This window comes from Anopheles stephensi, chromosome 3, assembly GCF_013141755.1.
Source record: "Anopheles stephensi strain Indian chromosome 3, UCI_ANSTEP_V1.0, whole genome shotgun sequence".
Classification (NCBI taxonomy): domain Eukaryota; kingdom Metazoa; phylum Arthropoda; class Insecta; order Diptera; family Culicidae; genus Anopheles; species Anopheles stephensi.
The window spans coordinates 49,724,109-49,748,452 of NC_050203.1; the positions used below are offsets into that span (position 1 = coordinate 49,724,109).

At 46.8% G+C, this 24,344-nt stretch overlaps 2 protein-coding genes and 1 non-coding gene across 16 annotated transcripts; 1 reads left to right on the top strand and 2 right to left on the bottom strand.

The window, feature by feature from the left end:
• The first annotated feature begins 529 nt into the window (after positions 1–529).
• On the top strand, positions 530–8,583 carry LOC118509091 (proton-coupled amino acid transporter-like protein CG1139). Of its 3 annotated transcripts, none has more exons than XM_036049238.1 (9): positions 530–714; positions 5,766–5,974; positions 6,053–6,325; positions 6,398–6,482; positions 6,555–6,696; positions 6,764–6,894; positions 6,966–7,144; positions 7,212–7,387; positions 7,456–8,583. In XM_036049238.1, the coding sequence occupies exons 2-9, from the start codon at positions 5,841–5,843 to the stop codon at positions 7,695–7,697; spliced, it is 1,362 nt and encodes a 453-aa protein (XP_035905131.1). In that variant the 5' UTR covers positions 530–714; positions 5,766–5,840; the 3' UTR covers positions 7,698–8,583. The 3 variants fall into 3 exon arrangements, with proteins under 3 accessions (XP_035905131.1, XP_035905130.1, XP_035905129.1); XM_036049237.1 differs by having other exon boundaries at positions 533–729; XM_036049236.1 differs by lacking the exon at positions 530–714 and adding an exon at positions 2,855–3,158.
• On the bottom strand, positions 8,480–24,259 carry LOC118509089 (nocturnin). 12 transcript variants are annotated; one of them, XM_036049230.1, is made up of 7 exons: positions 23,900–24,259; positions 13,161–13,328; positions 10,765–10,997; positions 10,635–10,700; positions 10,414–10,535; positions 9,617–10,339; positions 8,480–9,528 (listed from the first exon to the last, which is right to left on the bottom strand). In XM_036049230.1, exons 2-7 carry the CDS (start codon positions 13,229–13,231, stop codon positions 9,358–9,360), a joined length of 1,386 nt encoding a protein of 461 aa, XP_035905123.1. In that variant the 5' UTR covers positions 13,232–13,328; positions 23,900–24,259; the 3' UTR covers positions 8,480–9,357. The 12 variants fall into 12 exon arrangements, with proteins under 12 accessions (XP_035905123.1, XP_035905118.1, XP_035905121.1 ...); XM_036049225.1 differs by lacking the exons at positions 13,161–13,328; positions 23,900–24,259 and adding exons at positions 11,145–11,539; positions 12,761–12,933; XM_036049228.1 differs by lacking the exons at positions 13,161–13,328; positions 23,900–24,259 and adding exons at positions 11,145–11,368; positions 12,761–12,894.
• On the bottom strand, positions 17,136–17,207 carry Trnap-agg. The gene has a single exon. It is a non-coding gene; the product is annotated as a tRNA-Pro (tRNA).
• Positions 24,260–24,344: the final 85 nt, after the last annotated feature.

Consider the following 24,344-nt stretch of genomic DNA (forward strand, 5'->3'; position numbering starts at 1 on the left):
TGCTTGACAGTCTTTACCTAACGCAGAAGGTTTCGATAAGTCTCTAGCACTGTCGTCTACCAGTTCAATGATCCGGTCTTTCTGACGACACATTAACGTCATCATTCCCTGGCCCGACTATTGAGCTATTTGAACGATTGTCAGTTATTTTGAAAATCGTGTTTCAAAAAACAGATCTGCAAAAACCGCCTGCGTGTAGGCAATCGAAGAGCATCTCTCACGGACAACAGATCATAGCGATACCAGAAGGATCAATATTATACATTTTCTCCAAAGCTTATTTCAATTCATCAGATTAAAAACTCCGTCAGCAAATTGCAAGCAGTACCTGCAAGAAGCTGTGTTATCAAAATCAACAAAAAATGCTTATGATACGATGGAATTATCTCTAATAATAGACCACCGGCACCATAACTACAGCAAGCACTGTAGCACACCGTTCGAACTGGTGCAATGGTGTGCGTGACATCACGCCGCTTGCAGCCGACCGAACCACGTCGAATGAACGAGCAGAACGCACCACCGTCAGTCTGTTCACGAACGACCAGGCGTCCGCTTTCAGGCGACGCGCCACCATTTCTGTGCGGCTCGACAGTGAAGCGTTGGTGACCGGGAAAGGATAGTCGGGATACGCGGATAGTTTTTGCTGCCCGTTTTTCGTTTCACCATTCCCGTACCGGAACGGACTGCACTTGAAGTTTCCGGTTCGAAACGGTGCGTGTGCGAGGGGTGTGTATTTTACGTTTATTTGTTTCGATCCTTACTTTCTTCGTTAAGCACGCGTACTTTATGGTGTTCGCCGTGTGCTGCTCCAAGCCCTGACTCGCCATCTTCTGGCACGCAGTTTCGGTCCGTGGGTGCACAATATGCTCGGCTGTATATTGTGGACGGTAGATAGAAACATCGGTTCAGTTTTTGTGTGTGGTGCTTCCGAAGCGCGGCAAGGACTTTGGCACGGCTGACACGTTACATAATTTCCAACTGCATTTGCGGTGCATTCCGGCCGATTTTTTTTTTTTTTTGTTCGATGTGTGCTGTCTTCTGGTCGTCTCTCGCTACACAGCGAGCGGTTGATTTCTGTCTCGGTTCGTGGGAGGTATGGTAGCGGCGACAGAATTCACGTGAATGAAAAGCTGGCAGATGGAATATATTTAGATCATTCTTGGAGACGTTCGAGACTGGGGTTAGTGTGGGTACTTTCATACCTGTTCAGGGGTAGAAATGTTGCGAAGAATCACGGGGTCGAGTGTCAAACAGAGCATGAGTATGTTGTAAAACTTACTCGCATTTCTCGTGGACAACACATCGAGGACCAGATGGAAACGATGCAACCAAGTGTTGCAAGCACGGGGGGTTCATTCTCGTAAATCAGAAGATATAAAAAAACACGATAGCACGTGAAGTGAACCACCCACCCACCCGCTGGGAAGTGAAAATCCGATGGGGGAGGCGGATTGTATACACCTTCCCGTGTGTCTGCGCAAGGAACCAACCAGACTCACCAATACCAAGAGCGCCACACTGAAGATGGGTGGCTGCGAGATGCAAACGGGCGAGCATGTCGCTCGAGTCCGGATGGGAGGACGAGATAGGACGCTCAATTTTGTTGTTGTTTGCGTGAGCTCGGGCGGGAAATCAAATCAACATCACGAGGCCCAAATGCGAGGACTTGGTTCGTTTGTTGCTTCCAAGTTTGCGAAACCTTGATGGAAATTTAATTCGTCCTTCGGATTTCGGCACAGGGGTTTGTCATGTGCTAGCGCGTCGGAAGGATGCGCCGCGATAACAATGTTTTAATTGGCCGGGAACAATTATTTGATTTTTCAATTAATACAGGCACATGCGACCGTGCAGCTTAACGAATTGTGCCAGTTTCGTGATTCGCAGCGAAGATGAGTGTTGTTGTTGATGAGAATAATTTTAATTTTAGTCAGTTAATTTAAACTCCGGTCGGTAAATCCCAGTTAAAGTAGGCGGTGTGTTTTAACGTCAAGAAGGGGCAAAATAATTTAAAGTTAAAAGAAGCATTTAGATGGATTACTAAAAAAATCAATAAAATCCCAGATTGATCAAGTTTATCGCGAAGGTCTACCCTTTATCTTCCAATATTACTGATCCAAGGGGGAAATTTGTACTGACATGATTAGAAGCACCATTCACCGAACGAAACATGGCCGAGCTCCTGAGCAAAGTTTGAGCAGTTGTGCACCTCGGTCGGTCGCCACGTATCCTGGCAAACCATCGTCAAGGTCGTTGACTGACGGTGCGAAGTAATACACCTTGCCAGTGGCGTTTCGACGAGAAGCAACAAGTAGTGCTACCCTCGAGAGAAAACCAATCGGGAACAGTGTGTGGGCGAAAAATGCCACACAACACGTAGCGAGCAAACTTTAGCGAAAACTTATGAAACCCATTCACGAAACTAAAAATAGTTCCGGCACTTACCGGCAGCTCAATTGAAGTAATTATTGACGGTATGTAGAGCATCAATCACCCATCAGGTTTAAGCTGCCACCCCAAACCGTTTGCCATCGTCAGTGGAACCGGCTGCACCAGGCAATGATTTGTCTTCGCACTGCAAATTGAGTTGCAATCGACCTACTATCGTATCGCATAATCAATGACGTACGGAAGAAATTGAGACCAACTACTGGTGTGCCAGTTGCGGCGAACCATCCGAACAGAGCAAAAGACAATTGCAATAAGGGCACAACAATAAATTCTTTCAATTTACATTCACCGTCACCTATCACTAGCGTCACCAGCCCAGCAGCATCCAGTCTAGTGGATGCTATCATGCTTCTTAGCGTACGCCCGGCTCGGGGGCACGGCTCGTCGCGCTCAAACTGACACTCTTGTTGCCACTGTCGAAGCGACGTGTTATAAGCGTCGTTCAACCTCATCCCTCTTGCACCACCACCACCAACAAGTGTGCATCGTACTGCATCTTCACCAGCCGTTCAGGAGCTAGTTCATTCTTAGCACATTCCGACACGGTCCTCACACGGTTTGCGCTCAGATGGCTGTCGACCGTCGTCGTAAGCGGAAGTGAAGCAGTATCTAGTGCTGGATTTGAATCACCGGTGTGCAATAGTGTGTCCGAGTGTTCAACACTGGTGCCGAGCGACGAGGGACAGGGATCCGATTCCATTATACTGGTGCGTTTTGTCAGTCAGTCGCGTAATACTGGAACGATTAAATTATGTTGTGAGTGAGGCGTTTAGATGGCAAGACTAGCGAGCACCGTAGGTTTTGTACGAGCTTAGGGCCACACATAGGATTGTTTGTGGTGAATGTAACCAGGCTGCTGCAACAGGTATCAGCTCGTAATGAATTATTGTTTAACTTTGTGGAGCTGGCCAATTTTCGTTGCAGTGTGGTGTGGTGTTTGGAAATTATAAGCAATGTCTATTGATTGAAGTGGTTAAAGATGCAAATTATGTGGCCATTAATTTTAGGGCGTCAGCAATACGGCTGCCGTTCCCATCAAAGCTCCTTAAAACAATCAGGGCTCCGGATGATTTCTTGAGGATCTAGGGTCCTGCATCATAGAAACCGAATATTTCTCCTGTAGAAAAGACTTTACTATCCCTGCTACGGCTAAATACCTCATAAGGATTTGATGTGCCGATCAACAAAGTCGGGAAGATATTACGGATCAAACATATCATATTGGTTTAAAATGACGTCTTGAAGGTTTATTGAAAGGAGATCTAATCTGCTACACGTCAGGAACACTAGCAGATCCTGATCGAAGCTTAATTAATTGTCCTGAAGTCCCACGGGTGATTAAATAGATCAAATGCCTCATTAGGATTTAAAGTGCCAAATATGGCCATTAATTTCAGGTCGTCCTGAAGGTTCATTGGAAGTGGAGACCTAGTTTGCTCAGATCAGATCATGTTCAAAGCGTTCCTCTGTAGAAAAGACTTATGCTATGGGTAAATGGATAGTCAGAAAGTCAGGAAGGCATGTTCGAACAAATGTACCATATGGATTTGAAATACCGAATTGGAGGAGATTTAGGCTGTTACATCACAAACATTTTTATAAGATTCTGATCGGATCGTTCCTCTATAGAAAAAAAAACCAACAAATCCTACTTTTTTATTTATCAAGGATAGCCATATTGCTTCAACCAATCCTTCTTATTTGTTTATTTATAATTTTTAATTATGACGGCTTGAAGCCGTATTGTCGAACTAATCCTTCTAAATGAGTAAAGTCCAGTAAGGTGTAACGATCAAAAGGTGTCAAAAAATTGAGAGCAGCTCATGGAGAACTTATGTCCATATCCCAATATGCTAAAAATGTTGTGACAAAAACAAAAAATCTCTTCCAATTCTTTAGCTCAATGACTTCAATTATTAGCCTACCATTATTGGTTTTTTTATCTTAGATTTTCTTTTAGCTTTTGATAGTAATAGTCCTGTCGTGTGAAATTCGGCGATATTACCGCTTCGGCCACCATACCATATAATAGTTAAAAACTAGAATAGCTCTTTCAAATATCAGATTTAGAACTGCACTGAACTGAAAAATATTTCTTCTCTTACCTAACACGATACATTGTACGAAGAAAAAGCATCCTCCACCATGGCAGCACTACACAAAGTATCAACTTTCAACAAACTCCCCCGACTGACCTCACCCGGCCACTACCGGGCAGCAGTACAGCATGTATCTAAGAGGGGTCAATTTCTTTTAACAATGTTTCTAGTTTGATAAAACAATCGACCAGCCCACCACGACCCGCCCGGCCCGGTGGGACGGTTTGAGCAAATCCGATTGCATCGCGACATTGAGTCTAATTTTGGCCACTGATGCCATTACAGTGAGCGCGGTTCGGATTGTTACTATCTCCCGCACTATGCTGTCCCTTCTGTTGCGCTTACCTTAACTGGCGAGCGGTTAATCTATTTCAATTAGCGTCAATTCGTGTACCGGCATTAGGGCTACTAGCGGAGCACAGTGTGGCTGGCTACCAACGAGAAAGTGGTTTTTAGTGCCTGTTCCGTGCGGTCAGTTGGCAACGGTTGCCAAAAAACACTCACAGAAACACATGTGAGTGCAGCAAGTGTCTGTGCCGGCAGCGCTGAGGCGAAACTTTGCACCGATGACCTAATCGAATCACCTTTGCCCGTTGCAACCGAGGGTCCGAAGGTGCAGTGAAAAGCATTTTTGGGGGGGGCGATATAGATGAATTAATTTGAAAAGGATTTGTTGATGCACAACCACAATTTACGATTGTTGTAACCTCGTGGTGAGGAATGTTTATCTGCCTCACGTCGTAAGCGTTTTAACGTCAATGAAGATAAACATTTATTGCAATTTGCTTTCACAGCGTCATGAATCTTTGCGAAAATTGGGGTTTTATTTATTAAACTATCTATCTTGTTCTATAAATAAATATGTGCATTTTCGTCTGAATGTAACCCCCCCCCCCCCTCCCATCAACGTGACAAGCGCCATACATCAACGAGTTGCCCAACGGGGGTCAACATATGAGGCCCTGCAGTACGCCCAACGGTTCATTATCATCCGGCAATTCGCTTTTCGTCACGTGAGCTCGTGAGCACACGCAAGCAAGCGAGCAAATAGGAATGTGGCACCACGAACCCACCCAAGCTCGCTGCCGATGTAATCGAGCGTGACAAACAAACAGAAAATATTGAGAAAGCAAAAAAAACCGCGACCTACCAAACCAAACCAAACGAGCTGCAATTGAGTTCACTTAACGCTGACTGATTTGTGTTCAATTGCAGTGAACCCTTGCGCGGTGAGGTACTTCGGACAGCGAGCAACCAGCAGCAGCCGCCCAGCATCCCCGGCCAGCCAAGATGAGCAGCTCGGGCGGAAGTCCCTCCAAGAAGGGCACGAGCGTGGACATGCAAATATTTGCCTCGAATGGCAATACGATCGTCGACGAGAGTTATGATCCCCATCTGCACCGAAACCGGCCGCACCCGACGACGTGAGTATGCGAACCCTTCCCCGAAACTGCACGTGTCACCACGTTCTTCTTTCGTGTTCCGTCTCTCGTTTCGTGCAGAAACTTCGAAACGTTGGTCCACCTGCTGAAGGGATCGCTCGGCACGGGCATTCTTGCGATGCCGCAAGCATTCTACAATGCGGGCTACATCTCCGGCGTCGTTAACACGGTCCTGATCGGCATCCTCTGTACGTACTGCTTGCACGTGCTCGTCCAGGCGCAGTACGCCCTGTGCAAGCGGCACCGGGTGCCCATCCTCACCTACCCGATCTCGATGAAGATTGCACTCGAGGAGGGTCCGCAATGTTTGCGACGATTCGCACCGTACGCGGTGTAAGTGTTTGGCGGATGATGTATTATGTTTACGTCCTTCCCGATTTAACATTCCGTTATCTGTAATTGCAGTGTTATCGTCGATGGGTTCATGATCGTCTATCAGCTGGGTATCTGCTGCGTTTACATAGTTTTCGTTGCGACCAACATCAAGCAGGTTAGATTCGGATTAATCCCTTTTCTTCACACAAACTTTCACCCAGTGCTACGTTTGATTGCTTCTCCACAGTTGGTCGATTACTACTGGCTGGAGTTAGACGTGAAAATCCACTGCTTGATTCTACTCGTACCACTGATCGGAATCAATATGATTCGCAACCTGAAGGTCCTGGCACCGTTCTCAACGTTGGCCAACTTGATTACATTCGTTGGTTAGTACGAGGCGGAAGACCACAACACATCCACCGTCTAACAAAATTGGATCTCTCTTCTCTACAGGCATTGGATTGATATTGGCCTACATTCTCGATGACGTTCCACCGATCTCCGAACGTCAGCCAGTCGCCGAGTTGGGCAAATTTCCACTTTTCTTTGGCACCACTCTGTTCGCACTGGAGGCAGTCGGTGTGGTAAGTCTCACAATTCTGATGCGCGGGAGTTATGTCCTGATCGCACGTGTTTCCCACCCGTAATTCCGTAGATTATAGCACTGGAAAACAATATGGCTACACCGAAATCGTTTGGTGGTACCTGCGGCGTACTTAATTCGGGCATGGCGGTGATTGTCTTCCTGTATGCCGGTATGGGATTCTTGGGCTATCTGAAGTACGGTGCCGAATCGGCCGGCAGTATCACACTCAACCTGCCGCAGGAAGAAATGTAAGTATGGCGATATGCTCGGTACCCTGGAAAGGTTCATCTCCTTCTTCCCCTTTCCTTTCACCAGTATGTCTCAGTCGATAAGAGTGCTGTTTGCGGTGGCCATCTTCATCTCGTACGGTTTGCAATGCTACGTGCCGGTCGACATTATCTGGAACGTTTATCTGGTGGAGAAGTACCGTGACTCGAACAACAAGCTGGTATACGAGATGTTGGTTCGCATTGTAGTCGTCATCACCACTTGTAAGTAGGAATTGGCGTTGACTCAGTCGTATTAATCCTTAATCGTGTTACTTTCTTACCTTTACCAGTCCTGCTGGCCGTCGCCATTCCTCGTCTGGGTCTGTTTATCTCGCTGTTCGGTGCATTCTGTCTGTCCGCCCTGGGCATTGCTTTCCCGGCCATTATGGAGATCTGCGTGCTGTGGCCGGACAAGCTGGGCCCGGGAAAGATTACCCTCTGGAAGGACATCATTTTGATCGTGTTCGGTGTCATCGGTCTGGTAGCTGGCACGTACACGAGCGTACGGGACATTATTCTTAGTTTCATGTAATTTTGCCCGACCCCTGACATGACGCTACGGTGCTCCAACTGGTACACCACAGTTACATGCCACGCCAACGAATGCGCGCTAGGACCAGCTCGCTAAAGCAGACAACTTACAGGAAAACACACAGGCAGAAACAGCAAGCGTAAACTATTGATAGCAATCTTTCCTAGACAAGATGGTTGTGCACTAAGCTTCCTTAGACGAGGGCATTCCCTCCGCCATCGCGGATTGAACCGGCTGCAGTTCCTCGATCTTGCTCTGACCGGCCCTTTGCTGGAAGGTTCGCACGCTGGTAGGGAGCAGATTGGTGACATATCATTTGTAGATTTGTAAAGCAAAGTTTCAACTTACTGAGTTATTAGAGTTAATTTCCACTCACCTGCCCCGGGGCGCAGGCAAGCGACCACCAGACCGATCGTTTGTTCCGTTTGTAGTCTGATGGTGGATGAATTCAGTTTTTAAGATGTTTGTTTGTACTACTACAAACCGCAACGCAACCTCAACAGATGGAAGGATGAAGAAGATGAAGAAGCCTATTTTGGAGTAGTATTAGATTTGCATACAAACGCCAAGCGTTACGCACACGCGTTCCATGTAGAAACGATAGTAGCGATAGCTTTGTACAATCACTCAAACGCACCGCACTCTACGATTGCAGGCTTAACTTACTGTGTGGTGATGTTCTGCTTCACGCCGCAATGTAGTCGATGTAGCCACGCGACCAAACTCGGCTTCCACTGGACCGGTGATTCAGAAAAAAAGAATAAACCAGCAGACAGGCGAAATTATGTTTACGTTTTATTATAAATAGATTATTACCGTTACACACTACTAGTTCCGTTCCGTCTCCACTGCTAAGTGATATGAAAATATAATTTTCTTTCTCCGACTCTCTCTCTCTCTGTTACAATGTTCTCGCAATGCTCCGCTGCTGCTCACCTTTCGAAAGCTGCGCTCATCGAAAGGGGAATTAGTTGTGGTCCTAATGCTATTACACATCTGGTTATAAATACGCGCATAATTTGTACACCGGTTTCATCCTCGGCCATGCCGATGATCAACAGTGCGCTGCTATTTTTAATTCATTGTTTTGCTGTCGTTTTTCGTTTTCAAATTGGGATTTTTTTCTTTTTGTGCGAAGTTACGCGGTAACCTCGATCATTAGACGGATTTTGGTTGCGACTCAGAACAGACACGCAACACGGCAAAACCTATCTGAACCGGTTACGCATTTTTTATGGCAGAATTAATTGATGTTACCAGCGCCGAAAAATAAAACCAAGGGAAAAAGGAAAATCAAACCAAAGAAAACCGTAACAAAAACAAAAATGAAAACACATTACGTCCGATTAACCTTAAGCCTACCCTGCCTTGTTGTTTCCTCTGTTTGCTTAATCCTGTGTCTGACACCATTTTATGCACTGCATTGCTTACACGATCACAGTAGCTATCACAAAAATAAAACTAAAAGTCCCCTAAGCTAAATTAACCTCTCACACGGGCACACACCCTTAGAACACCGGCAAAAAAGGAGACTCTAGCGCTGTCGCCGTTGTCCGAATGGCTGTTTGCAGGAAATCGATTTTTCAAACAATTTCAACACGGAACTGAAACCGATTACCAGCGACACTGTCGCATCTTTTGCTGCCATTTCCCTTCCACCCTACAGCTGATGGTTCGGTATGGAGTTCGAAACGTCCGCAGGACCATCTCCCGTTGCAGGCTTTAGTTCGATGTCGCAGACGAGCGAAAAATGATCGGAAGGATATTGGAAGCTTGGAGTGCGATCGACACCGATTTCCTCGCCGGAAGGGAACATTAGGCAATTTTTTACCTGCAAAGAGAGAAAGGGAATTATTTTTTTAATGCTCAAATGCACAGAACGGTCATCAATCTGGACGTAAACGCCCCGCTCTACCTACCGTAAGTTTGTCCTTGGAATAAAACACATAGTCAATCGTATGGCATACTTCACCCTCCTCGCGTATCTTCCACGTCGTGTACGGTGGTTCGTACACGGCCGACTGTTCCGCCTTCGTCCGCACACCGTTCGCAAGTCCACACTCGTCACTGATACTGTGCGCTGATCCAATACTGCTACGGCTACCACGCTCACTGCCCGACTTCGTGTTGAGTGCGTTCTGGTTGTTCTCGTCCTGCGATTCCTCCGCCAGCAGGTCCGCGTACGCACTGGCCAACCCGAGAGGTTTGTAGTTAAGCACCGTACTGTAGATCGGTTCGATCGGTTCCGCATTGAAGTCACCGCACAGAATGACCGGTCGGTTTTCTGCCACACCGTCGATAAAGTACAGCAAATCCTTGCCCTGCTCATTGCGCAGCTTCGACAGTAGTGCCCCTTTCCTGGCCTTCAGGTGTGTGGTGGTGACGCAAATCTCCTGCTGCGTATCGCGTGTGCGCAAAACGGCCGCTATCGCTACCTGATTGCTTTGCACACGCCACACCTCCAGAACGCGAGTAAAATGGTTGACCATCTCTAACCGGTCCTTCTTGTAAAACACGGCACACCCGTCCGGACCATTGTTACCGCTGATGTACAGACAGGGCGAGTCGGGTTTGGGGAAGAACACGCCTTCGTAGTTCTGTGTGCTGAGTATCTTTTGCAGAAATTTAAAGTGATCCACTTCCTGAATGCGAAAGAAACGACATTTTTTATACCGTGGCCAGTGTGTGCGTGGTGGGAAGTATGGACTAATCGTACCTGCAGACAGATGATGTCGGGATCGTTTTGTACAATTTCCTCAATGAGCTGATACCGCCGGCAATCCCACGTCAGTGCTTCCAGCGGGCATCGTACGAATCCGTCATTGTGCATACCGAGCGCTGCAAGAAGCAAATAAAACCGATTGCGTCAATCAACACGCCGGCAAACAAGCAAGATCAATTTAAGCCCCGCTTGAGGTGGAGGTTCACCTTGCTTACTTTGTGAGAGCATATTCCATTGGAATATTCGCAGCTGTGTGGCTGTAAGCGATGGTTCACTGCATGCTAAGGAAGAAAATAGAGTCAATTAGGTCGTTTATCTACACTACAGAAAGTCGTTCTGCCTCACTTTTGGATATAGAGTCTAGTTGGAGCATTTTGAACCCATCCGTCAGATCGTTCCTGGTTAGACGATCAACTGGTTTGAGAAATTTACGCTTCACCAGTGATGGGCGATCGTCCCCTCTCGCTATCCGGCAGTAATCAACCAGATCCGGCACGGACATTCCATCGGTAATTTCCAGCTTATCATCCTGATAGTCCACATTTTTTATTTGCGGTGCTGACGTGAACGAGCCCATTCTGTGTGAGGGAAGCAAAAAAGAAAGAAATGATAAAGATTACTGCATCCAAACGTTTCCCAACATTTAAAATACTACTGTTACGGATGAATCTCGTACAAACAAAAGGCAAACATTTAACTACTACACGTGGTAAGGCGCCCACTACCTTTGCAGCATCACCCGCTGTAGATGACTTTTCTTCAGTGCCCCATTCATGGGAACACCTCCTCCTCCGCCACGGGAGGACTTTTCGGTCAGCTGAATTTCACTGCACGGATCTAGCATCGTTTACCAGCGAAACGTCCGTATCCTGCGACAATCAAACCGACACTAACCGAACCGATCACTTGCTAGACCGAACACGTACAGAACAACACGGTTCTCGACGATCTATGATGACGTGCTCGCATATTATTCTACCTTGTGACACAGCAGAATGGTGTTTTCAGTGTCGTGTGCAGTTGATCTGTACGCTGAACAAGCTGCAGCACTAGTGTAATACGATTCAGTGACCCTCGGTTGAAATGCTTTACCGGTTATCACGATTCGGCTTCAGACTTTCTATGAAAAGGTAGACAACATCTTCCGCTTAAAATATGCAAATAATTAACGCTGAACCCACACCCGTCTAGCAGAAACGTAGACGAATCTCGATAACGTAGTTCGCTGTCGGAAACTGGACGATTCCGGTTTGGGCCATCAACTTGGGGTAACACGCTAGCGCTGCTGGGCCCAAAATTCCCGCGAAAAATATTCTTTAAGCCGGGTTGTTTGAACAGCTTCTCAACGAACATTCTCCGAGCTTCTTGGTCCAGGACACACGCATGATGTGGTGGAGAATGTGATAATTTGGCAAATTAACAACTATGGAGCAAACAAACGCTTCCAACTGTTTTAACTCCAAGCTTGGTGAAAGTGATGGATCGAGTTGATCACGATCGTGTTCATGAGATCAAAGTTGGCCATGTAAATCCATCGACTACCAAGAACCCCCAATATTCAACCAGTTATATTATGAAGTATCATTAAAAATAATTTACCACAATTACTGTCCCAAAATCTTGGCGAGCAAAGGCAAATAAGTCTCATAATATTGCAAACATAAAGCACCAATAAAGATGGCAGGATCAACAGAATTCGAAGGTCAAGGCAAAACAAGCGCGACCTAGGTGAGTGTGTTTTAATGCGAGCGGTAAACAACATTTACTTCGAACAGGGTGCAATAGTGGAACAGCAATGTTTGATCGATGAATTGTTAGTTTTGACGTGAGTGTGAAACTATTTTCTAACTTTTAACAGCCTTACACTAACAAGGATCATTACACGGGGCATTCGGTCACAGCTGTACCGTCGTGGGCACGGATATTTGCAACCCCACTCTACCGATGATTATTTAACATTCACTGAATGGGAAGACCAGGTGCAAAAAAAACCGATGCATGCAATCACCAAATGCGCACTTGCTAAGCACAACACAACCGAAGCGCATCTGAACTTTTTGCCCCCAAAATCCCACGCAATCGGGCGGCAGGCGTTGTCCTGCGTGTCCTTACAATGTCCGCTATTGCACCGAAATTTGCACAAACTGCGTAGATATGGGTAGTAGAACTTATTCTGGCCGAAAAGCAAGCAATGCAAACATCAAACTAATGAGAAGCACATTCAGGCGGAAGGCGAAACCTCTGCTCGTACGACTAAATGCAACAGGCGCACAGATTTCACCACCATTAACTTTATTTTGAGTTTCGGGTAACAACCATCGACCAGTGATTATTATTGCACCTTTTCCTATTCCACAAGTACGCACACACACGCACAACGGTAGTCAACACACGGTTGTTCTTCCTTTTCATCGAAATCACCACCGTACCGCACCGAGCCGTGTGTGTTTCGCTGCACCGCACGAACAATTCAATTTGCTGGCGGGATGACATAAGCTCGCTGTATACAACATCTACTCGAGCACTTCAACTGACGACGGGCGAACGAAGCCGAAGTTTGACAGCAGCAACGAAGCGGTAATTTTCAAATTTTCGCCCGCCTGAACCGGTACGATCCGATGGTCGTTGTTCGATTTCGCACTGATGGCGTGCAATTTTAGTTAGATTTCTTTGTGTATTTAGATACAGCTTTGTTTACCATTTTTCTTTGTAAAAGCATTCATTTAACGTCCCAAAATTACCTTGGAATGAGGAGTAAATTTTTGAAACGCTTCGTCGTAAATATCCATGTCGTGCGAACGAGAAGATCCATCCTGACGGAAGATGAGCGACGACGTGAATTTTATGTGAATCGCGCTCGGCTTGTGTGTCTTGTTTTTTTTTTTGGTTTCTCGTTAGCTTCGAGTGCGCTGTTTACACGGTGGAAAGTAAGGAAGAGTAAGTTTATTTAGAGTTAATAGTTGAAAGCAAGCAAAAGTTAGCATCTTTGTGAACCAATCGTGACGATCGCATATGAAGAAATAGTATTAGAATATAGAATACCACTATTAGCTAGAATTTATTTTAGCAGAACTCTCAACCACCTGCTCTACTTCCGCAGCATCCGGAACAAGCTTAACTGAGGGTAGCACGAATATTGATACCGGTGGCTCATGTCATTGCCCTGAACCTTCACATTTATTCGGAACGATCATTACGGTGCGACGTGTGGAGCTGTCCATCACCCAGATGACATCGATCATCAACGATCGACCCGACGAGCACGAAAGTGAATGGTTTGCTAAATTAGAAATACACACAGCACATCTCGCTAACCCTTACCAGCAACTCAAAAACACGCGGACTAGAGCGCTACAAAATGACGCAATATCCGTCGACAGGGAATTCCATTTTTTAATTGCACCTCTCCAGCTCCGAAACACGCACGAAATGACCGGAACTGGAGCGATGCTGTATGCCTGCCAAATCTGTCCGTTATGATACACGATCCCGGTGTTGCGGTGGCACGATCGACACCTGTTTCAATGTGGTAGGGGCTATGACCTAGGTCGCGACCTGAAGATCACAATCACAAACGGTAAGTGCGTCAGCCAGAAGGAGGAGGCTAAGCAATGGCGGTGCACACCAAACGCAATGGCGTGCCAGGGTGCCATACGGATATGTTGTTGTACGGTGTACGGAAGGCACAACTCACGCTTCGTACGCGGCATGCATAAAGCCAGGCGTCAGAACCGGTTTTGTGTCGTATTCGTCGTTTCAAACTGTTTTAATTTGAGCATAGGCATTCATCAGCAGGGCCCCATCGTTGATTTGTTAGTTATGATAAAACATTTAAAAAACACCAGAGCCAAAATAATAGCTTATTGCAATATTTTTGAGAAGAAACCTTCAATCAATTAGTGTAATCACTTTCGATCCTTAACATGCGCGTGTATTTTCGGGACAGTAATAAGGTCAAAATATCTCCAAGGTACGGGCATAGAAAATGCACCCAGCGCGTTTGCCCGGTCCGGTTTTGCCTATTGCATCCCATCCAGCCATTCAAGGACCGCCCTGCGCTCGGGCACATAGGCATGGTTGCAATTTATTTTTACGAGCTCCGGCTCTCCCTCCCCATCGGCGCGAGGAGATCTCGAAAACCGACAATTCGGAAGAATGGTCGGCTGTGTTGTGGCCCCCGGCGGAGGCGAAGGTTTTATGGATGTGTCCGCCGACTGGAGGCGAGCGATCTTGCAAAATATCGTCAAGGTTGCGGGCTAGCACGCCGCCCGGCTCTAACTGTAATTTACATCTCCTCCCCCTCCGTTCCGCCTCCGTAACGACACCTTACCTTTCACCCTATGTATCGGTAAGGTGTACTACGGACACGCACGGCCAACGGCTTCGATGCAGCAGCGCCCGGGGTGCATCGATCAGATCGGTGCATTTCTTCCGTGGATGAATTTTTGATTAACGATCATGGTATGGCTGTACCGTTAGATCGGGAAATCAATCGCATTGAGTGGGAAGTGCTGGCATTGGCGAGGGTGAAAAGTAGTAAGTTCTCGTGCGGTACCGTCTCCCGCTTCCCGAACCATGGATCACGATTAAACGATCTATCGAATGCTGCAATGTTTGAGGTTCGTTCCAGCATAAAAGCAGCGTATCGGTTAGAACCTGACAGCAAGCAATATGCTTGTTCTGTGTTCTAATCGAAAACCACACAAAGCGTAATAAATTTTATTCACCCAAGACGGAAGCGATCGTTTCAAACTTCATAGTTCTGAACCGGTGGTAACGGTTTGTGTGTGTGTATATGTGTTTATCTGCTATTTCGATCTGTAAACCCTTGGTAACTGTGCATCTAGAGCCGGAGTCATCTAGCGCCGGTGACCTTCAGCAAACTGACCGATTCCCGGTTGTTTACGCCAAGATATTATAGTCCGTGCGAACGCACGAGTCTCGCGACCTACGAAGTGGCGCCACGTGTGAAGTTAAATCCCTGACAGACAGCTAAGAATAAGAACTACTGTTTTAGACTGAAAGAACCACCCCGAAAGCAAAAAGGCTCCTCTCGATGACTCGTAACAAAGCTCAGGTGCACAACAACAAGACGCACAAAAGGCTCCCGCACAAAACCAAAGTCCATTTAGATGGGCAAGAAGTATCCCGAAATATGACGAAGGCAAAGTTCAACGGCGGTTCAAGTCTGGAGGAAACCTTGGGAGAACACACGTTTTGTGCTTCTTGACCGTTAAAGACGTCGATTGTTGATTTCGAGGATCGGGACAAACCACTAAAACGTCGACCCTCTTGTTGTTTGTTTCCTTGGACCAGTAAGAGATATAACAAAAAAACATTCGTTGGTGGATATAAACAACACAACGATTTATTTTTTTCTAAACGAAATAAACGTCGGTAAACACGAATAAATAAATCAATTAAATTAATCATCGTGCCCAATAGCCACGGAACGATAAATAACGCGGGTAGCGCCGTCAATGGATTATGTCCGATGCTTACCATTCGACTGTCTGTGACCGTTGGTGTCATTTCCGCTGACCAGTAAAAGCTCATTATCGCTTTTATTTCATTCACAAAATAAAGAAAGAATCGAAAACCATTCCCAGATTCCTATCTCTCTCTCCCATAAAATCTTCCCACGCGTGATCGTGGCGCCAACGACACGGCTAAGGTTAACGATCTGGTCAAAATATTAGCAAAATAACGTCCGATTAGCGCACTTTCAGCTTAGGTCAACATTTGCATAAATCTTTTTGCGTCGTAAGCTTCCCTCGGGACCTGTTGTGTGGTTGGAATGCTGGGGACCAGACCTAATTCCAACCCGATCCAGTTTGGGGCAGTTTTTTTGGGAGGCTTTCCTATCCCTTTGCAACACCCACTTTCATCGCAGTATGGCGAACGAGGCCAGAATGACAATAAAAACAGACAAACAAACAAATTCGGTGCTGAAAGGCTTCCACAATCATATCCGAAATCGGAACCGGAATGAATCATTCTTGTAATATCTGTCACTCCCTTTTCGGGGTGTTTCTAATTGAAATTCCATTAAACGAAACATTCCACCAGAAGACAACATGAAGCAGGTAGTGGGATGATGAAGGGGAAGCGGTTTGTTTATAATTTTCGGGATTGTTCGGCGTGCCTCGAGGGGGAGAGCTTTGGATTTTTTTTTTTGTTGGGGAATTGTAATAAATGATGAATTTAAAGTTGTTTTATTTTTGGAACCTTCTTGAAAACAACAGCAGACGTCATCGAGTGTTTGGTGCTAAAGTTGCAAAATTTCCAATGTACGGTCGACTGAGTTGAGAACGAAAGAATTAATGATTCGAGACATCACCACCACATAGCCCTGGGATGGATGAGTAATTTCATCAGATGGTGTAAATTCTACCCGGCGCTTCAGTTTCTATGCTCCAAAAAATCTAAACTCAGCAACGAAACCACCGAGCGATGTGTATCCGTGTACATAAAAGCAGAACAGAATCGTAAGTAATATGTTTCACGCTTGGCTAAACGCCGGCATTTGTTGATTTGGTGGTGGTGTAGATGTTCGTTCGCGATACGCAATGAAAATATCGTTGTCAACAAGTAGAAAATAAATGCAGCCACACGCCGATTTGATGAAACGCAACTTGGGGTGACATTTCGCAAAGCAAGACCCCATCAAGCTGGTAGGAAGCAAAAAAGAAACAACCAAAAAGTTTCTGGGAGGTGGGCTCGTCCGGGATTTGAACCCGGGACCTCTCGCACCCTAAGCGAAAATCATACCCCTAGACCAACGAGCCCGTTGAACAACGTGCCTCATAACGCCGTACTGCTTCTACGCGCCTATCGCACATGCGCCTACTTCGCAGCTGCACGCCATCAATGCGTCGCTGCTGTGTGTGTTGAGCATTTTGCGATATCTTCATTATGCAGCTCTGTTGCGTTACACCAATTACAGTTACACAATGGAAGAAGGTACAAAGAGATTACAATGAATGAGAACAAAATGCATCCCAGAAAGAACGGTGAATTAATCTTTCACCTCATTAGCGTTAGCCTCATCACTAATCAGTCGTGTACTTTCAGACTAACGACACCATCTTTTGTAAATACAAAGCACGGAAAGTTCCTTTTCCTGAGGCCATGCCGTCTTTGTATGATTCCCGCAGCAAACGATTCCTTGACGATTGCGGAATACCGTTTAAGTCATCCATTACCAAAGCGGATGTGTGCACTAATGTCACCGACTGCGAGCCGTACAGCTGCTGCCATCATCATCATGCACATCAGCACTCCAGAATAAAATGGAAAGCACCTTCACCCTTCATTATTTCCATCGAAGTGACTGTTCTAAGCAAAAGGGTAAGGATAGACGAAGGGACACCCTTCGCTGCATGCTGCTGCACTTCCTTTCTCTTTGTGTGTACATTGACGAAGATTACAATTACTGTCGGCGGTTGATCGCCGTTCTTAGCTGGCTGGACACTTTCAGCTACATCTCAACTGCAGGGTCCGCGTGATATACCTACCTTACCAAGTACATGAGCAGCTGTCGGGGCGGAATACAATCCAATTCGTCGGTCGGTCCGGTGCCCTCGGGCGCGTACGGCTCCCCGAAACCGCCCTCCATCTCCAGCTTCCGTGCCGCCAGGCGTCTGTTGGCCGCGACCGGCGTCATCATGGACGCCTCGAAGATGGCCAACTTTCGCTTAAAGTAAGCACGTGTATCTTTTTCACTAGCGAACCGGCTTAGGTCGATTTCGTCGTCATCGTTTCGCACTTCACCGTGCTGCTGCTCACACGCGGTTGCAGCGTCCGCCTGCACGCGGTTGTTCGCCAGGACGCAACCGCCATCGGGGAACGAGTCTTTGCGACAGTTGCCACGAAGGAAACCGACCGTACCGTCGGGCAGCATCCGCGAGATGGTGCCCATTTTCTCCGTCAGAGCTTTCGGGCCAAACCGGCCCACTGGGAGCAGATCCATCGTCGATCCGATCAAACTAAACCCTAGGCCAAACTGTTCACTTCACCCAACCGATCACAAAGGTACTGTCAATCAGTGTGTTGTAAATCGAATGCTTCTGACGTTTTCCGTGTGAGTCTGTATCTTGAGCTATCAAGAAGGAAAACGTTTCATGTGCCAGTTTCACTCAATTAGTAACGTAGTAAGTTTTTTTTCTTTTCTTTTCGTGTGTACTATTCGTCTACGCACGCGATATGCCTTTTGATCGAATGCGAAGTGGTGGTTCGCATGTGATGTTCGCTAAACGACTGCCCACAAGTGACTGGCAACAGCGTGCGCGCACCTCCAAAGCCGACCAACATACGGCACGATCTCTCGCGATCGCGATCTACCCTTACCGGTCTTTGCTGTGTGTGCGGGGCCTGCCGGGGTGTGATCTTGCTTTACCGCGCGCGTTTTGTTTTGCTCTTTGAGTAGTATTTCGGACCCGGTTCGCTCTTTGCAAAGAAGTGGGACGCGTACAGGTAGGTCTCCCCAGGCCAATGGTCGCGGGCCGTGGAGAACCGGTGGACGCCCAGATGTTTCGTTTCTCGGGCGCGCGCGCGCTCGATACTTTCCCAAGATCAAGGTCGTTTATTGGCTAACGACGCGGACCGCTGTTCCGGTCGTTTAGTCGTACACCGAAAGAAAATAGTGAAAAAAAAACACGCGCGTGTGCAGCGCGCCGGATGGAGGCAAATTCACACGATTTTCACGCCAATGACCAAGGTTGGGATATTTATTTTCGGGAGTTTGTTTACGATCACCCTCTAGAGGATCATTCAGCTCTGCCCGTAAGTGGATAACTTTTGTTTGATGAGTTATCCTTGGTAAATGATCAGATTTAGCAAAGAAATTGAGAATCCAGAACACATTCGCACTTGATCGTATCTAATCGCTTGATGTTGCATCAAGTTGTACCTTACGTCACACTCAATAATCCCACGGCACGAAACGGCACGATTTCAATAATCGAATGTTGTAACGATTCCAGCTGTTCGCCGTGATTGTTTGTTTGTTCTTTTTATTGGCGACACATCGGCCAATCTTCGTCACGATCCCGGGCGTTTGCAATTGCTGCGCGGTCAACCATATCCACTCACCCGATCAGCCCGTTTTCAGTGAGGCACCTCACGATCACTCACGATAAATGCATTAGGTCGCCCATTAGCCCATCGGGAGTTATGATTATACAATGGGTCCTCTAATGAATTACGAATAGTGGCGTGGCGTTGGTGAGTGACGAAACTTCGGTTCATCAACGTGCGTTCCGCTGATAAGGAGGACTCCTCAAGGAATCAAATGTTGGGCTCGTTCCCGCTTTATGCTTCTCTATCCTCTTGCGATCGCTACGTCAAATACGTCACGAAGACTGTTTTAGCTTCTGCCAGCCACGCAACACGCAATGCACCAGTAATGGAATTTTTGAGGGCTACACTTTGTTCGCTGGCAACACGGCACTCTCAATTACTTCCTACGCGCTGGCACTACCTTTAATACAGCCGCTTATTACTATAACGCAACTAACGTACGCTGGTCGCAGTAGAATAGCAGCAGGTCCTGAATTGGCTGAACAACTAAACGAGTTTAGCGGTGCGCTAAATAAAAGCGGAAGAAATTAAAAGGCAAAACGTGCAACACAGCACGTTGTGTGTGGCTCTGCTCTGCTTCGACTCGTTCTCGTTCGACTCGACGTCCGTGGAGCGTTTGGGGATCGAGATCAGCATTAGGAGGCGCGCTCACACACTCGCTTCAAGAAGCTTCAACGGGTGCTGACTAACAATCAAGGGAAGAGAGACGCGCGCGATCTCGCGATCGAGAACCGAACTATGATACTGAACGCAACCACGGTGCACGGCAATGATTTTATCCATGTAAGTGATCGACGGTCCACGGCAAGGCAAAGGCGCAAGGGTGCGCTTGTTGGAGAACGGGCCGCCCTACAGAGCTACGCTTCGTCCTGTGAGGCTGTGAGGGTTGTGTAGCTTTATGTGCTAGAGCGTGATCGTTGGATCGTGTTGGAGAGCAAAAAGCCTCACTGGGTAAAGGATGCGAAGGAGGAAGAAATCTGGCATCGCTTAGTCTCCTCGTCTAGGGGGAGCGTTGGGAAGTGTTGGATGAAGATGTATAGAAGTGGTGCATATATAATTTGCGACATAGGTTGTTTACGAGCCTGAATCGTGATCGAGATTGGGAATACTGTAATTGCATTCTAATACGCTTTTTACATGTGATCGAGGTGTACAATGAAATACCGGACTGAATCGATTGAATGATTCGGCTGTCTTTGAAAGAATCAATGAATGGCTACCATTAGGCCGTTATAATACCGGTCCAAATCATCACAAAAGCTGTAAACAAGTTAGCTCACATAACAGTCTGGTCGAAAACAGTTACTACCTACCCTTGGTACGAGTGTGTCTGTGACTAACCGGCAATAATATTCCCCGCTCTCTCCCGATAGTCTCCGCACACCTTACTCCACGGCTACTCCGATTTCGGGCAATGTAAACAACGTGGCCCTGTGATGTGGCCCTTCAGCGGCAGATACTAGAAAAAACTAGTAGCCGCTTGAAGCCGGCTGTTATGCTTATCGCCGGCATGAGCTTGCAGCAGATGTTACGCTTCCTAACGAAAACATCGCCGGCTGATTGCGGTGCTGACCATCGGTTTGCTCCCTTTAGTAGGGTAGGAAAAGTCCCAATGAAATCGTCGCGCGGACAACGCCTCGGGTACGGTACGGTATGGACCGTCGAAGGTTTCTGCAGATTGATCCATCGTACAAAGGAAACTTATCAAACGAGGAAGCTCCTTTGGCAAGCGTCAAAGAAGGGACTACAGTTATCAATCTTCGGAGCGGGAACGGTAGCAAAACGGTGCGTCCGGTGTGGGGTTGAAACGTTTCTCGGCGCCGTTTGCATTACGGAATCAGGTCACGTTTTTCTTGTTGCCCGAATGTCCGTACCTTCATTGTTCGTCGGTGGTTGAAGCTGACCGATTTGATAAAAGTGAGCGCAGTGTCACGATTATGCTTAATCACTTGCGCACGGTAGCGGTGGTCTCCGTGCTAGCGGTAGCAACTGTTTAAGCGTTCTGCTACAACAGCGCCAGGCAGCAGAGGGAGCACACAAGACCGTTTCACCTTGAAACGATTTCGACCCTAGGGATCTCTTCCTTGGGATCCATTCCCTGTACAAAGTATGCGCATCCGCTTTCCTATTCTACACTGTTATCGGTCACATTGAATCATCTGCTAGATCTGTGCACGGCACGATCACATTTCGTGTCCTGGGCTATTGACGAAACACCAGCACGATATACCAGAGATCGTTCCCGATCTCCTCGATATGTGTAGTGCCTTTCATTTGACCGTTCCGTAGATCGGATGCGTAGTAATCAACAAACGCAACGGTGTGTTGAAGAGGAAACATTTTTTTCTCCAACCCACCGACGAGTCGCCGCTCGGAAGATTACACATGAGTAAGCCGGGTGTTTGTTTTAAAAGGTAAAAGATCAGGCTCGCGAAGTATGTAAAAACGGTCCACTCCATCATTAACTTCAACTGCCAGACAGTCTGAGGGCTGTTGAAATTTTACTTTACTATGTAAATGACTCACTAACGAGGGGGAGCTCAAGTCTCGAATCACTTTTAACGATGATTATGCATGATTCTCTGTGTAATAAAAAGAATCCTTCATAGTTTCCCCGGGGAACGATCAACAGGAAGACCAAAAACATGTAATCTAAAGCATCCAGAAGCAACAACAAAACTGCCATGAGTCAATCTTTTCTGGACGCGTATACCTGTATAGTAGGGATGTGCTACCGTTTAATAACCAGCCAGAGAAGGTGTTGAGTGAACACACATTAAACAATTACAAGCCTTGCAATTACACAGCGCTGGCGATTAATTATCGCGACGCGTCTGCCTACAACCGATGCCGTTTGAACCGGCTTCCCGGCTGGAAAGTAAAGAAACCTGCTAGACGGTAAAGTGTGCGATAAATTGCAGCTGACGTTCATTATTCCGTTCACTGCGGCTTCTTTCTTTCCAGCAGACTCACGCGCCCGCAACACGCGGTTGATGAATTGCTTTCCGCCTTCTCGCGCATATGATCGTGTACAGAAGAGGAAGCAGCTTGATTCTCTGCGGGGTCAAAGAAGGTGTGCCTGTGTGTCGCTGCGGTAGCAAAGTTGGATGAACTTCCTGCTCGATCGGGTTAGTTAACGCTGCTGTTACTAATTGCTTGAAGGTCAATTCGTGGAGAAAATACCCTGGATTCTTCGGCGGGAGGTACGGATAAGTACGGTTCGAATGCAGGACGCGAAGGAAGCATATACGAACTGCGCATATTCTTGGGGGTCATTGCGAATTTTCTTACCGAAATCAATGCATTCGTATTGCAGACCTTCCCGCAGAGTTTCAGCATCGTTATGCCAATGTCCGGTTTCGGGAGATAACCTCTCCCACCGGAATAGGTCAGACTGAGCCCCACAACCAACAGTGATAAGCTACCCGTAAACGAACGTCCTTGGGAGTAACTTTTGGATGGTTTGTTTTGGCAGTGCCGTTTCCTGGACAGTATGTACTGGTACGATTCATTCACAGCACATCATTACACTTCATAAGGGTAAAGACATACTCGTGTATTGAGCGTTGATTGATTTCAAGATGATTATACTGCCAGAAACAGCTTCTAAACTGTCACTCGTAACGGAAATCGGTGTAACGCATTTAAGGGTACTTAATTCTTACTAGAAGTTCCTGTACCCGACATTCGTGACATGAGGACACGATTACGATCGAGTGTGTGCGTTCCTCGAGTTCTTCAATAAAGTACAGTATAATGGAGCGGTTCAACTACAACTGCTTGGGCTCGAGCACTATCCAAATAGGGAAACTGGTCCCGCTCGTTGATGAAGTCAGTTCGGACTCAATTCACTTCCACTTTATCGATATTTAAGCACCCCGTTGTAGGTCATCGACTCATTGCGATTCAGATCGATGCGTGGTGGAGCTATTCAGACTCATATTCACTTCTCATCTTTGACCGTAGAACTTACGCCAAAATCTGTACATCTCAATCAACCTGTACGATGATTCCAGTCCGGTTGTGTTTACACAAAAAACAAATCGGTTTAATGAGAAAACAGATAAGTAATGGTAGTAGATGAATTGGTAAACTAAAATCGCGCAAAATTGGAGGCGAAAACCGGCATTTTCGTTGGTTGTAACCGGTTGCGACTGGTTCGCGGTTCCTCCACTTGTACGACTCGCATAAAGCATTTTGATAAGCGCGGTTCGTCGGTCGACATTATCAGTGGGCTTTTTACAAGCCTCAAATAAACACAAGTACCACAGACAGGGTGGACACGTTCATACACAGGCGCAGGCAATGGTATATCCTTCGTTCGACAATGCGGTCTGTCACGATTGGTTCACATGATGCTCAATGCTTGGCGTGATTTGCAAACCGGTACACAACTTACCTGCTGCTGGATGCTTCAGAGAAATGGTCCTGTCATTACCGGTGATTGATCAGAGCGCACACGCTGCTAGCGAAGATTTACTGGTTCGGGATTGTAGTTGATACTGATACACTTATCACACTTATCAACCGTCCATTGGTTTATATCACCTTGACTCACTGATCTTTAGACTTTGTTCGGGGAGGTTCATTGGTACTGTTGGATTTTTTAACTAGCAACTCGTACGCTAGTATATACCACTTGCACCAGAACACTTACTTCACTGCACAAAATACGCCGGTTTCGATGGCTAATGTGAGCCGCGAGACTGTGGAACCGTACAACCGCTCGGTATGAAGCGTTTGGACGAATTGAAGTAACCCGGCCGGTACTGGGCTCGTTCAAACCGAGGACCCACGGCTTGTTTCTTATCAGTCGCAGGGTGGCACATTATCACCGATCGCGG

Bases quoted from the DNA above. Each gene is read 5' to 3' on its own strand.
- LOC118509091 (XM_036049238.1), top strand. From the start codon at position 5,841: ATGAGCAGCTCGGGCGGAAGTCCCTCCAAGAAGGGCACGAGCGTGGAC. The intron at 6,697-6,763 runs GTTAGTACGAGG...TCTTCTCTACAG, and splicing joins CAACTTGATTACATTCGTTG to GCATTGGATTGATATTGGCC. The intron at 6,895-6,965 runs GTAAGTCTCACA...GTAATTCCGTAG, and splicing joins CACTGGAGGCAGTCGGTGTG to ATTATAGCACTGGAAAACAA.
- LOC118509089 (XM_036049223.1), bottom strand. From the start codon at position 18,391: ATGGATCTGCTCCCAGTGGGCCGGTTTGGCCCGAAAGCTCTGACGGAG. The intron at 10,701-10,764 runs GTGAGGCAGAAC...TTTCTTCCTTAG, and splicing joins ACTAGACTCTATATCCAAAA to CATGCAGTGAACCATCGCTT. The intron at 10,340-10,413 runs GTACGATTAGTC...TTTCGCATTCAG, and splicing joins CCGACATCATCTGTCTGCAG to GAAGTGGATCACTTTAAATT.